The 15211-nt window shown below is 39.3% G+C and overlaps 2 protein-coding genes across 2 annotated transcripts; both read right to left on the bottom strand.

Annotated features, from left to right (window-relative positions):
* Positions 1 to 620: 620 nt before the first annotated feature.
* si:dkey-165a24.9 (probable G-protein coupled receptor 132) lies at positions 621 to 4213 on the bottom strand. The gene is made up of 4 exons (XM_059508204.1): positions 3950 to 4213; positions 3703 to 3826; positions 2315 to 2897; positions 621 to 1047 (listed from the first exon to the last, which is right to left on the bottom strand). The coding sequence occupies exons 2-4, from the start codon at positions 3761 to 3763 to the stop codon at positions 639 to 641; spliced, it is 1053 nt and encodes a 350-aa protein (XP_059364187.1). The 5' UTR covers positions 3764 to 3826; positions 3950 to 4213; the 3' UTR covers positions 621 to 638.
* A 471-nt stretch (positions 4214 to 4684) lies between these two features.
* On the bottom strand, positions 4685 to 7317 carry LOC132103241 (UDP-glucuronosyltransferase 2A1-like). Its single transcript, XM_059508193.1, has 2 exons — positions 7158 to 7317; positions 4685 to 6967 (listed from the first exon to the last, which is right to left on the bottom strand). Exon 2 carries the CDS (start codon positions 6954 to 6956, stop codon positions 5382 to 5384), a length of 1575 nt encoding a protein of 524 aa, XP_059364176.1. The 5' UTR covers positions 6957 to 6967; positions 7158 to 7317; the 3' UTR covers positions 4685 to 5381.
* Between the last annotated feature and the right edge of the window lie 7894 nt (positions 7318 to 15211).

The following is a 15211-nucleotide window of genomic DNA, read 5'->3' as shown; positions in this document are numbered from 1 at the left end:
TTTCCACAAAAATATTAAGCAGCACAACAGTTTTCCCCATTGCTAATAATAATAAATGTTACTTGAGCACCAAATCAGCATATTAGAATGATTTCTGAAGGATCACATGACACTGAAGACTTGAGTAATGACAAATTCAGCTTCACCACCACAAAAATAAATTACATTTTAACATTTATTAAAACAGACAACAGTTATGTGTTATGCTATTTTACACTATTATTGTTTTACTGTATTTTTGATCAAATAAATGCAGCCTTGGTGAGCATAAGAGACTTATTGAAAAAAACAACCCCAAACTTTTGAACGGTAGTGTAATACCTGACTTCAGTACAGACATAATAATAATAAAGTATTTTAAGCTATACAGAGAATGCATTAGAATCTCCTCAGGCTGTATGGGACTCTAAACATTTGCCCGAAGAGGCTGAAGGTGTAGCTCTGACACGTGTGATCCAATGATCACGTGCCACCGCCTCATACCAGCCGTGTCTTAGTGACATCACTGACATTGTCACAGTGGCGACAGGTAATTTGTCAAATCTCAGCCTGATAAGCCATTTTCACGACATGTGTGAAAAACTTTCAGCATGTGTCTTACAAAGACTCCAACACTGATTAGCATCTGTATGAGGCTACTAAACATCTGCACTGCGGTTCAGACGACTTCTGGGAAAAGATGGTACTCGTGATCCCTCGTGCACCCTATGACGCAGACAAGGGCAGAAAAGGGATCTGCGGAGCTCTTGGCGAGCATCGTTGCAAAGAAAGATGTAGAAAAGAGGGTCTAGAAGGGTATTGAGACTGGTGAGCCCATAGCAGATCCTATAGTAAAGGTAAAGAGAAACTTCCACCAAACACTGGTCTTTTTCACTTTCCGTGAGAAGCAGGGTAACAATTCTGTAGCCGACCACCAGATGATAGGGACCAAAAATGACAATGAAGATGACAGTGATGACAACCAGGGTTGCGACGATCCTGCGGCGTTCGTGATCCATGACAGACGGGGAGTTCCGCAGAGTCAGCCCGATTCGGCCAGAGGTGTACCTGAATGTCAAATAAGAGGAAAGGAAGGCCAAAAGGTTGTGAATGATACAGTTATGATTGTTTTTACAGTAACATTCCTTTAAAGAGACAGACGTATCTGTGTTTGTCATCTGTGCAGTGGCATATTGATGGCATGCTAATTCATTCCTAGGCCTGTGTACTGAGACAGCATGTTTCTAACATGCCTAAATATGGGTTGGTAAAAGGTTTTTGTAAGGTTAACAATGCAGGTGGATTCAACGACAAACAAGAGTGTCTGCAGTAATACATTTTAAAGTTTAAATCACATGTGCCAAGTTCTTGTACTCAGATGTACTCATACTCTTAGTATTCATGTTGGTTTCATAGGGTTTTAAAAACCTTTTATACCTTTTATATTTGAGAGAGAATTAATGCCACATATACAAATATATAACAAATACATAAGTAAAAAGTAAAAGTATATTCTTGACCCCCTGAATTCACAACATGTACTTTTCTTATTTTTAAAACGGTCTTTAAATGTTCTATTTTAAAAGGAAAAGCAAGGTAAATTTATTTATATAGCTCATTTCATACACAATTGTAAAAGGTTCAAAGTGTTTTATTTAAAAAAAAACATACAAAATAAGCATAAAATAGCCATAACAGGTGATTAAGAAATAAAATTAACAATAGAAAAGTATATAAAAAAATCAAATGTGATTTTTTTTAATATCATGAATTAATATCGCTGCATTTTTAAGTAGTCATGCTACATGTTTTTTTACAACCTGAACTAACTCTATCTGGTCATAAACTGGTCTAAAGTAAATTATCTTATTTTAAGAGATGCATTGACTTTGACACACAGGGTCAGCAGAGGCCCTCTCAGTGACATCATTTCCTGTTTAATGATTTTATTTCCTGCATATTGGTTGCGCCACATTGGTTTGGCTGATCATTAATTTTATTTTTAAATATTAATATAATTAATACATTTCTGAGAAATACTAAACAAATAAACTATGTGATCTAGGGAATTTAATTCCTTTAACGGTGATATATTTTTTGCATTATGAGATGAGTACAGTTTTATCACCCTGACATTGACCTTATGACCTCCTCCCTAAAAGCATAAATGAATTTTATTCAGAAATTTAAAAAATGCTCATTGAAGAAGAAATTTAATGCACATGTGAACATAATTTTAAATGTGTTTTTAAATTCATTATTAGATTTGGACTAAAAAGAACATTATTTTATTGACCCAAGCACACTCACATGAATGTAAATGCATTTCACTTACCCTAGTATAGAGCAGGGCATTAGAAACCCTAAAGCAACTGTGGCGATTTTAAAGTACGCATATCTGGTGCTCACAGGGTACTGCTCCAGACACAGCTCTCTCTGGGGCTCGAACACAGATGGGTAGAGACCAGTCAGGCAGAACAGAAATATCAAAGTCCACACTACCATACCGGAAAATGCTGCCACCCACACTTTCCGTACACCGCGGCTGCTGAGAGGGTACACGATTGCTAGAAAGCGGTCCAGGGCGATGAGGCAAAGAAAAATGACACTGGCATAGAGGTTGACATAAAAAACGTAGCCCACTAGCTGGCAGGTCACAGACCCATAAGGCCAGTGGTGGTCTCCCTGCAGGTAGAGAATCCACAGTGGCAAGGTGAGTAGCTGGAGAAGATCTGAAAGCAGTAAGTTCAGGATATAGACCAGCTGGCAGCCGCCTCCGCCAGACCGACCTAGCTGGTATAGTCCCCAGAGGGAGAGCAGGTTAGCTGGGAGTCCAACAGAGAAGGCAAGGCTGTAGATGTAGGTCAGAACTACTCTGTCATTTGCCAGAGGGATTTGGCAGCTCCCATTGGTCAGGTCTGTGGAATTGTTTTTAAAATAATTTTAAGAGTATAGGTTTACAACAGAGTTTGCACAATATAACGGTACCATACTAGAAGATATTAGACATTATTTTTATGTAAGTCGGTATGAATCAGTATTGGACATCATCAGTATTGCCATCAACTAGAAAGCTAACAAACATTCTATTCATCAAAAATTTCTGGGAGAAAAAGTACCACAGTTTCCCAAAATGATTAAGCAGAACAAGTGTTTTTAACATTGATAACCTAAATGTTATAAAGAAAATAAGAAACGTTATAAAGAAAGATGAGAAATGTTTCTTGAGCACTAAATCAGCATATTAAAAGGATTTCTGAAGGATCATGTGACACTGAAGACTGGAGTAATGGCTGCTGAATATTCAGCTTTGCCATCACAGGAATAAATTACATACTAAATTAAAAACAAATATATATATTTAAAATATGCATTTAAAATTGTTATAATATTGGATTTATAAGTTAAATTAATTTGAGTTTTTACTATATATTTTTTATCAAATAAATGCAATTAAAAGATGTTTTGTTTGAAAAAAAAAATCTTACACCAGTCTTTTGAACAGTAGTGTATACTTTTCAATGTCGTAATGTTTAAATTCATTTTAAATGATTGACTTTAGAGTTTTATTTTGAATATGTTTAATTAATTCAGACAAAACAGTAGCATATTTTAATATCAACCATAACATGAAAAAAAATCACTAATGAACATCAGACAATTTTAATATTGTAGTACATCTCTAGTTGTTTTAAATATATTATGCAGAGGAATGTAACTTACTCAGATGCATGGTTTTATGGTTATGACTTGTCCATGACATTTGAATCTTTAAAATTTTCATTAAACATGTTAAAACAGACCACTCCTCAGTTTCTCCAGTCACCTCTGACAATGGTTAAACAACCTGAGCAGAACACAGAAATGTCACACAATACTGTTCCATTATGAAATTTATGTCTGTCATTAGACAACACAACAATGAACAGACAACAAACTGTGCTTATATTAAAAATATAAACATTCTCACCTCTGTCTGGTCTGGAGAGCGTCATCTGCATGTCCAGCTCCAACACATGTGCATAAACCTGTGCATGCATGCATTAGAGTGCAAGTTCTGCCGTGTTCAACCATGGGCTTGTCTGGCTTTTTGATCATTTCCCCCAGCAGGAAGCCACTTCTACTGCTTTTGAGCAGCAACATCCTGAAGCCTTTCTCCTTCAGAACAAAAACACCCTCCTGCCTGCTGGCTATTATGTGAGGCAAAGATATGAGAGAGTCCAGGCTGTTCTTTCAGACGGAAGGGCCACTGAGAGACAAGCTGTAACACCCTTATAGTTGTTTCCATGTCCCCTGTGTCACCCCTCTACCCCGGGTCCCCCTGCTCTAGCTTACTGGCCTGCTCTGGATTACTGTTTTGAATGATGTATCTTAACAATGTAAAAGCAAAGTACATTAACAATAGAAGTTTTAAATGCTATTGAACATTTAGTAATCCTACAGAAATTTTGGTTTTGTGATGCACACCATGCTGAAATGATAAAAATATCATATGAACATATTAGTTATATAAAATATGAATATTATTAAAATATATACATTTTTTAAAATGTTGTGAAGTGTGCTAGGAATGCCACTGATTCCAAACAATAGAGGCATTTATTCTACATGTGAACATGTGGTAAATTAATGAAATCAGGAAAGAATTCATGACCTGAGATAAGAAAGACCAGGAAGTGGATTAGAACTGAAACAAGCAAAGAAGTTGCCAATTGAACCTTTAATGATGATTTAAAACGCATTCACACTGGGAGAGGAAACAATATCAAGGCCAACATGGAAATACGTGTTGTTGGCTTCTTTACAGTCACTAGATTATGTTGATTAAATAATATATAACATGTTAAGGATTTGGTGAATAAACCACAAAATGAATAGGACAAAGTTTGTAAGAATTTGATGCACAAAACGTACAAATATGGCTATAGTTCATTATTCAAGTTACATTAGTTTGAGTAGTCATAACCATAACTGTAAAGTATAAATATAATCCTAAAGTATTGTTTAATGATATTCTGGCATTGCATTTACAATTTACATGTGGCCAGATCAGGTTTTTGTACAGACTACAGGTGTTGTTGTTTTTTTGCAAACACTGTTTGTCATAGTAACAAACAAACTCAGGTAAACCATGCGGGAGACTTTCTATTTACATGCTACACTTATGCATTTGGCAGACACATTTATAAGAAGCAAATCACATTGCATTCAAAGGTATACATTTGATCAGTGCATTTTCCCGGTAATCAAACCTTTATGTTCCTAGCACTATGCTACAGGACTTACAGTTGGATAGGCAAAAAAAAATTAAATAAAATAAAAAAACACTGAACTGAACTGATATCTGGCTGCTGCATTTAATTCAGTGTTTCATCAGCTTTTCAAAAGTACATATCAAATGTTCATTTCACCTTCCTCTTTTTGATTGACTTCCTGCAACACAAAAGCTTGCAGACATATGCTAAGGTCAAAAGAGCAATCACAGCGAACGTCAGTAGAAAGGCCAACACATCTATGTTGTGGTATGAGTACCAAGGCAAGTTATTCCCCTCTGAGAGAAGGTGAGCTGCTCCTTTGTGTCTAATAACGGACTCAATCCAAAAAGTGGCACTATCGAGAGGAGACAAGGGTTGATCGCGATGCAGCTCCGACAGTTTGCGGATGCTGCTCCGGTACAGTGGGTTCTCAAGGACGTCTTTGAGGGCTTCAAGGAATTCATGCGAGGTGAGTGTTGCGACTTGAAGCACTCGAGCCGCACCTCGAACCTGCAGTCGCAGAACATTATCAAACTGGTCAAAGAGGAGTGGCAAAGCTAAGATGGGGACTCCATGGTAAATAGCTTCATAGATACCATTGGTGCCTCCATGAGATACAAACACACAAGTCTTTGGATGCCCCAGGAGATCATTCTGTGGAAACCACTCCAGAAGTAAAGTGTTGTTTCCCAGGGTCGAAGGTCGTTCCCCATAGTACCTCCACAAGACTTTCTGAGGGATCTCAGCAAAGGCTGTAGCAATGGCCTCTGTGATTGCTGTAGGAAGAGCACTGACTGCTGCTCCCAAGGACATGATGACTACTCCATGCTCCCCAGAGCTCTGCATGAACTCTTCCAGCTCCGCAGGAAGTGCTTGAGCCGGCTGACATTGAAAGCCACCCATGTAGACCACGTTAGGCATGGTGGGCCGTGGAAACTCAAAAACAAAGTCCATTCTCATCAACCAAATGTCAGCAGATTGTTGCATTGTCAGAAGATCAGTGCCGGGTGGGTAGTGACGCTCAAGCAGCTCTCTGTAAATGGGCGCGATGATGTATCGCTCCTGAAGGAGGCTGAACAGATACCGTATAAAGTTTTCCGTCCGCTGTAGGAAGTTCATTTGGTCAGAGAGCAATGAATTGTACATTGGGACGTGAGATGGAGGTGAGGGTGCAATTTGCATGTGAGCATCCCCTGCATTTAGCCAACGTACATTGTAAACCATGGGAAGGTGGAGGAAATTGGCTAACAGGACACCAGCTGGGAACGCAGGATCTGTTAGCAGCAGGTCAAACTTAGCTTCTCGCAAGCGTTCAATGAGCGCTGCATCGTCCAAAACGGCGGAAACCATTCGAAGCGCTCCATTGTGAAACACCTTTAGCATGTTGGTGATATCTTTCTGCTGTTCCAAAAAATGAAAAAAGAATGACATCCTTTGTAGTGCTAGCGACCTCTCCATCAACATCTTAAAGTAGTCAGGGCTAACATCTCCAGTCTCCATTGGGTTGACTGTGATGGTGCTGTAGAGGGAAGAATTCTCTTGGATATACCAACTGTTAGATGAACGCACCACAGTAAGGCTATGACTGTGGCTGTGGAGTTTTGTCAAAATGACTTTCATGTTCAGCCAGTGGCTGCCGTCCTCAGGCCACACCAGGATATTTCCTCCATGACAGCAGCAGATCACAAAGAGTACACAAGTCAGTGAAGATATTTGTTTCATCTTTCAGAAAGCTGAAAAAACACAAAGAGTGCAGAGAAAGTACAAGATGTTTACAATATTACAGCTAGAGCATTTTATGCCATTAGAAATATTTAGACATTTCCCATATACATATTCCCATATGATATTCTATATCACTACTGGAATTACATGTTTGCTTTTTAAGATAATAATTACTTTGAAAGCTGGAACAAATGATACCTGTGACCCTGTGTAGAGTGATAATCTCCAGATCTTGAGGTAACAAGAAAAAAATGCTCTGGATTTCTTAAGTGTTCAGTACAAGATATCCATCTCATCCTTAATGGCCGATTCCTTACTTGTGAGGAACTTCTCCTTTTCTTTTTCTTTCTTAAATCCCACATCCCCTCCAGCTCCTCTCATTGGCTTTCTCTCTCCATCTGTCTGCCCTGCACTGTGGATTTGCAGCACAAACACCCACGTTCAGCACAATAGATGTCCTCAAACACCCCTTTAATCCTTAACAAAAACAAAAAACAGACGCCTTCAGGAGGCTTTTCAACAAGCTATATCATGCCATGTGCTTATAGATCAAGGAATGAACATTTAAGACATTATGTAAAACCTTATGAAAACATCAGATTTTTGGCACATGAGTACTGATCTTTGTTTTTGAGGCTTTAGCAGTATACGTGATGAATTGAAAAGTTCAGAAAGTTTCATTTTACATTTTGTATAACTCAGATTCTGTTGATGCTCCAGTTTTGTGGATCAAACAGAAAAAATAAGCTTTGGATTTTTCTAAATTTATACAGATGCATTCAACACAGATATGATCATATTCAGCCACAATGTATCAGACATGGCAAAACAGGCAAAAGGCTGTCTACTTTTTAACCTGAGATCTAATTTGGCCTGTGTTTATAGATTTGGTTAAGCTTTCAATTGGAGGGAAGAATATGATATTTCTCTATTTTCCTTAATTTGAGTCAAAGTGAACTTCTGAACTGAATTACAAGGCAAAACTGGGGCACAGCAAAAGAAAGTGTTCAGAGAGGGCTATCAACAATCAGCTCACACAAGGTTCTGTTTGCCAGAAAACAGCTTGGATTGGTGCCTCTTGGACTGAAATGAATTTATTCATTTAATTCTGACATTCTTAAGGTCTCCATTCTGTTCTGTACTGTTCACAGAGATCGTACTATTCATTTAATGCATTTATTACATTACATTCATTTTATTAAAATGGTCATTTACACCATTACCATTATCATAATATAACTGATGTAAATACTGCAACCAACACCATCATATTATTATTATTTTTTTTTATCAAAACATTAAAAAATATATATAATACATTGTATTGCAGAAAAGCTAAATCAGGCAAACAATCTTGCAGTACTGGTTTGGAAAACTGGTTCAACTACTACCAAAAATTCCACTAAATCCCTCTCTCTCTCTCTCCCTCTCTCTCTCTCTCTCCCTCTCTCTCTCTCTCTCTCTCTGTAACATTCAACAGAACTGTTTCCACATCCAGACTATGATAATCCACCAAAGTTCAGCTTTTGTTCTGGCAGCTTCCAGGAAGTGGACTGAACTAAATAAAGCCAATCAGAATTTTGAGCATACACGTTGCTGCATCCTGAGGAAACATCAAATTACTTAACACTGTAAAAATTCATTTAGCTTTTGTTGTTTTCCAGCAAAATAACTGAACATCCTTAAATCAAGACAAATCTACCTGATAAACATATCTGTGTACATTCTGAGAATATTTTTGAACTTCATTATAACAGTTTCATCTTGTTTTTAGCATTAACACTCACTAAACATCTGTGATTTGACTTTAAATGTTAATAAATGGAAACAAACTTCCTCATAATAATATAGCCAGTCTAAAAATCTTGAGATGAGTTTTCATACTTTCGTTCATCGTATTTTGAACTGCACTTTGCTATAGGCGGCCTGTTTTTATAATAAACACTGTGATCAAAATGGTTTTAAATGATCTTTTTTCCAAAACTCTCACTTTTTGTGCTGAAAACCGAGATTTTGCAGTGTTAAGATGGCTGACAAGAACACTTTGTTTACCTGCAGTGGTTTACTAACTGTTCAAATTTGACTGTTATTTTTTGACACTCAGATGTGAAAGGAATTAGGATTTTATATAATGTTTAAAACAACTGGGTACAATTTTAAATAAAGATTACCTTAACATTTTATCTTCAAGCTTATTTTCAGAACCAAGTAAGAAGATATCAACAAATGTCTTCAACTTAGACACATGAAGAAGTCTTAAACAGCCCAACAAGCAAACAAACTGCAAAATCCTCTAATTAAGACACAAAATAACTAACTTGTAGATGACCCTTGTCTTGGAAAGATATCAAGCATTCAGCTTTGTTTGCTGTGGTGAGAAGTTTAAAAGAGGAGACAAGCTGCCAACTGTAACAAAGGCAGGTGTAATTGGTGACTTTGACTCCAGGCTATGACTCACTGCATTGACTTTATCACAAAGCCACAGCTTCCTCTTTCCTCTGATACTTTCTATAGTTCATATTACCTAGAACAAAAGCATTCCGCCTCTGGGAATACTAATGTTATATTTGGAGTTCACTGTGAATTGAACCTTAATGATTTATCATATTTTGCAAACTTCTATGGGTACTGCCTAGTCCTGACCAAATTTGCGTAAAAATGAAATGAATAGGAATATGTGTGTAGCTGTACATATAATTATGTATTTAAGTAAATTATGATATATGGTAAACTGTCTCCAGAGTCAATGTCCACTCCAACTCCAACAATATGAAAAAAATAAAATAAAAAAATAAATCACTTCCTCCACCTTCCACAGTGAATTAATCTGATGAGATCATCTGTTAACCCACTGTTGTTGTTACCTGGGTTGTCACAACAGGTTTCCCTCGCTAATTCCCTCGCTATTTGGCACCAGGAGCAAATGTTGCAGAAGGTCACATATATGCCCCCTGTAAAGAAGCAAATCATAGTTGTTCAGAAAGTTTAATTATGTTTAGTCTTGTTGTTCTGAGAAAACAGCTCAAGTAATTTGATTAGCAAATGGAAAAGTAAAGTCCACACTGTAAAAACTAAAGGTTCCTGGAGGCACCTTTTGGGGTTCTTCACTTCGCCACACCAGCGGAACCCTCTGAAGAGCCTCTAGGCACCGCTCTAAATGGGGGTGGTTCTCTGAGGAACTTTCAATGGTTCCTGGAGGAACCCTTTTGCTAGGATGGCCAGGAACCACCTGGGGAGCTTCAAGGCACCATTTCCCTAATTTCAGTTCTTTAATATTCAATACAAACATTGTGAGGATTTACGATGAAAACACTGTTGAAACACATCATCAGTCTTGTGAAAATGGTCCATGATTTCCTCCTGAATGGCCAACAGATACAGCAGAAAAACAGTGCGCTTTAGTGTACTTTTAATTGCTTTTCTATATAATGATGAACAGAACATAGGCACTCATAGTAAGGTGAACTCATGTCGGCAGGTTCATCAGCAAGAAGCTCTTCACCATCAGGAAAGTCTGCAGTGCTGCTCTCACCAAATGGGTCTCCTGTTATTACCACAGCTGTTCTGAGATTATGTGTAGGCTGTTCATTGAAAAAAAAGAGTGATTTACGTAAAATTTTATAATAAAAGCTGCATAATGTTTTGGATAAAATTTGTGTCCATGCCTAATTACCGGTATCCAAGAAAATGTTATAATATGCTCTTTCAGTTGGATGAAGTAGGTAGAAAAACATGGGTTACCTACATTCGAGTTCTATTGTATCTCAATGGTTTCTCTAGTGCTTGGGAGGCCCAAAGTGTAGGGGATACAAGAATATTTACATCTATTCTGAACCAACGATTGAGAGAAAAAGCACAGAATGCATGGTACACATCAGTCTTAGATAATAAGAAGTTGAATATTGTGACGAGTGGGGCGGGGCCGAGAGATGTGGGAACAGGAGCGAGGCAGGTGGAGTGAGTCCCACGGAGGAGATGGAAGGATATAAAACAGGAGCAACGACAGTGAAGGACGAGAGAGGACCAGGCCTGGACTTTATTTTGTGTTTGCTTTTTATTTGTGTGGAACAGCCATCCGCGAGGGGCTGTTGCGCTGTTTTGTCTTTATTTTGATCATTAAAATATCATTTGATTGTCCGCCGGTTCCTGCCTCCTTCTTCCCGATGATTAGGAAGGTTATATCATTACAAATATATATTCACAATGCAAATCACTGGTGGTACAAGAGAGCTACATTGCATCTGTATTTTTTAACATACAGTTGTTACGATCTTTGTTGTTATTCAGATGCTCTGGACACTGTTTGGCTATTGAAACAGGTAGATGGAGTAATACACCAATGACAGAAAGAATTTGTGGTTATTGTAAACTAACTAATATCTCTGCGATTGAAGATGAGAATCATTTTTTGTATGACTGTTCTTTGTATATGGATCTGCGTAAGTAATATCTGAGTGATCTCACACTTGTTAGTGATGTTTGTGTTGATGTGTCACAGGTTTGTGAGTCAAAGCATGCAGGGAAGATTAGCATTGTACATATATCATGGAATGAAAAAAAGAGCATCTGTCATGCTATTGTAACGTTGGAACTATGGGCCGAGAGGCCATGTATTCCTGAATAAACTACTACTACTACTACTACTACTACTGACGTATCCATCACTGAATGAACTCACAGAATTCAAAATGAATCAAAATCAGTTGCAAGATACTGCAGCAATAAAAGCAAGGGTTGTGTACGTAAGTAACAGATGGAATATTTTGGTATTATTTGTATAGTTTAGGGCGCAAAATGCTCTCGGTTACTCACGTAACCTCGGTTCCCTGAGATGAGGGAATGAGATATAGCTATAGGAATTGACCCTTTTCTCCAAATACTACTGAAGCCTTATTGAATTACGCCAAGGGCATTCAAGCATGCAAAATATGAGAGGCTCCCACTCTATATAAAGCAGTGCTTGTACTTCATCCATTCAGAATCATGACTGAAGCACTTGGCATTCTAAGATCCTGAGCTGTAAAAAGTGTAAAAAGTGACACAGCGATAAGAGCAATGTAAGTGTTACCCTCTATTCGGTCACTCTACATTGCAATGGGAATGTATAAAATCCATCCGTGTCACAGCGATGGAGCCTGGCTCAACTAAGTATGTCAAGTTTCATGTGCGGAACGTTAGACCTGAGCTGTGTTTAACAAGAGCGCCAATATCATTGCCGCTCTCGTTAAACACAGCTCAGGTCTACAGGACTTGGTCGAAACCATGGTAAAGTCAAGTGGGGGGGACACCAGGGGCAGAGTTAATGCAAATGAAACGAAGAATGTGAAATGGCGGAGTCTCCAGCTCCATCACACACAGAATTAGTTGAAGTTTGTTTAATTTCAATGAAATTATGTGTTGTTATACAACGGCCATACCAGTGCTTAAATAAGGAGAGTATGATGGTGATCATGTCCTAAAAGACATGATGAACAATATCATAACAATGTGATAAGCTGACAGGGACAGAATTGAATTAGTGGTACATCAATACAGGGGTTTATAAGACCAAGTTGAAACCACTCAGGTGGCTTGGATCATAACTAAGGCTGAGTAGGGGGTGCGCTGCTCACATTGACAGCACATGTGAGGCAAGCGATGACACATCTAGGTAATAAAACCTTGCGAAAGTGCTGGGTGACGACCAGCCAGCCGCTATGCAAATGTACTGAATAAATATGACATTTGCCCATGCCCATGAGGATGCGAGTCCATGGGTTAAGTGGGCCCTATCCCCTTTAGGACATTTCACGCCCTTAGAGCCATAAGCCAAAACAATTGCATCGCCGATCCAGTGCGACAGACTTTGCTTGGACAAAGGTAGGCCTTTTGTGTGCCCTCCAAAGCATACAACCAGCTGCTTCGAGAGCCTAAACTGTCTAGATAGCTTGGTATAAATGCACACCGCACATACATGGCACAGCAAAACTGTATTTAAGTGGCTCTGGCCTGGCCAGTGTTTTGGCCAGTGTTTTGGGATGGAAAGCAGATAGTGTTATACCTGTGTTTTAAATGTAGTCAAAACACTTTAGGCACATAACCCTTCATAGGTTTTAAGTTAAGTCTGCAATCACCTGTATTTACAAGTCGACAATTGACAGTACCTGCATTTCCCCAGCTCACTTAACAGAAGCCAGCAGTTTGAGCTGGAACTGCCCTTTTCTTTTTTCTCTTGAAGGAAGGCAAGAATTATTGGTATTGGGTAGTTGAATAGGTCTTCACCCTGCGACCCGTGAGAAGATTTGTCTCAGCGTAATTATTCTGAACAAGCTCTTCGAAAGTGCGCAATTCAGCGGTATCAGGTCCAAGATTGGGCAGAATCCGCTGTCTTTCTTTGGTACCAGAAAATAGCAACTGTAGAAGCCGCTCTCGCGGTCTGCTTGGGGCACTGTCTCTACAGCACAATTTGCGAAGATGTTGTGTATTTCCTCTTGCAGAACTGAGGCATTCCGCTCCTGTACTGTGGACATTAACACACTGTTGAAACCAGGCATCGTTCGGACAAACTGAAGTTTGTAGCTGTTCTTTATTGATTTCATAACCCACTGGTACCCCTGGCAGTGACTGCTACGCTTCTGTGAACTGTGACAGTGGGCTGCACACTGTGAGGGAAAGTTTAATACTTAATACTTCGAATTTATTGCACTGCATAGTGGAACAGTCAAAAACAAACATGACAATTGTTCTCTCCACCTGCATGGTGAACACACATGGAGCGAGCAGACTTTTTCAGTGGCTTGTCTTTGGCGCTGGGTGCACATGTCTTCCTCTGAGAGACAGCATCAGGAACGCGGCTTTGATTCCGGTGCCGGTGGCCTGCCGTCTCTGTCAGGGCTGGGTCTCTTGCCCTTCGAGACCAGACAGTGTTATACCCAAGCAGGAAGGTTTGCACAGGCACGCTTTGCCAGGAAGTGGCTGTTTCCTTGCTTCAACAAAGCGTCTCTATGAACATGGACGTCTCTACCACTGCTCCGAAGAGACCTGAGGGATTTATGGGAGTGTCAAGAAGGGCAATTTTTTCAGATTCCTTTAACTCAGAGTCAGTGTTAAGAGTAAGCCACAGATGATGATCTAGCAACACAAGATTCCTAATGCCTCAGTCGATCATTCGAGCTGTCATCTTCGTTGCTCTTAGGGCCAGATCCATGGCGCGTTGGAGCTCTTTGAAAACTTCAGGATCTGGCCCGTCCTCATCCAGAGACTTGGCCTGATACACCTGGACTATCGCCATCACGTGCAGTGCTGATGCTGCTTGGCCCACCGTGGAGAAACAAACATGACAGATCCGCATCAGAAGCTTTCTGCTGCTGCTCAGAAGAGGCTGCAGAGGAAGACCGCGGAAGGTCTAGTTGGGCGAGTTCATTGCTTTGGATGATGGCCACATGGAGCTTGAGTGTCCTGAGGTTCATATCTCCACAGTAGGGGCATTTGTTGGGGGATCGGATCTGCGTGGGCACGGACCAGGCAGAAGACACACAACATCAGAGAGTTTGACTGGCTCTGCACAGGAGAGGCAATTGCGAGTCATCCTTTGTTCCAAAGCTCACCGGAACATAGCATGGGAAGAGAAGGCATGTCTGCCGCAGCATGTAAATCATGGTGAGTAGTCTTGTTGATAGGCTTCTTGCTTCTCGTAGAAGGTTGGCTGAAGAAAAAGATTCTGAATGGATGACGTACAAGCTCTGCTTCAAGCCTGCAGTTTTTAAATGCAACAGCTCATGCCCATCGCAGGGAGGCAAAAAATCACTCTCAAGGACGTTTTTTTTTTCCACCTTACCCTGTTGGTGGAATGACTTACCTAACGTCATTCGAACAGCCAAACCCCCTTACAATCTTCAAGAAACAACTGAAACTCATCAGACCTTGTATAACGGGCACTTCTTGTGTTTATTGCCATCTTATGATAAATTGCTTGTTGTATTCCTCAACTGTAAGTCACTTTGGATAAAAGCATCTGCCAAATGAATAAATCTATATGTAAAACACAAAATGCAATTACTTATGTTTTTGCATTCAGCTTTATTGAATGCCCCAACATATTTTTATAATTTCTACATTCAAACATTTACAGGTATGCAAAAAAAAAAAAAAAAAAACACTAAAGCATATTTTAGTAATATCAAACCTCCAGTGTAACATTTCAATGGCTCAATATTAACAACATTCCAACTCCAGTGAAAATCATATCAAGCAGATATTTTATAAAGATACAG

The sequence above is a fragment of the Carassius carassius genome, chromosome 2 (genome assembly GCF_963082965.1).
Source record: "Carassius carassius chromosome 2, fCarCar2.1, whole genome shotgun sequence".
Taxonomy (NCBI): Eukaryota; Metazoa; Chordata; class Actinopteri; order Cypriniformes; family Cyprinidae; genus Carassius; species Carassius carassius.
The sequence above is the reverse complement of the archived record's forward strand: the minus strand, read 5'-3'. Positions and strand labels throughout refer to the sequence as shown.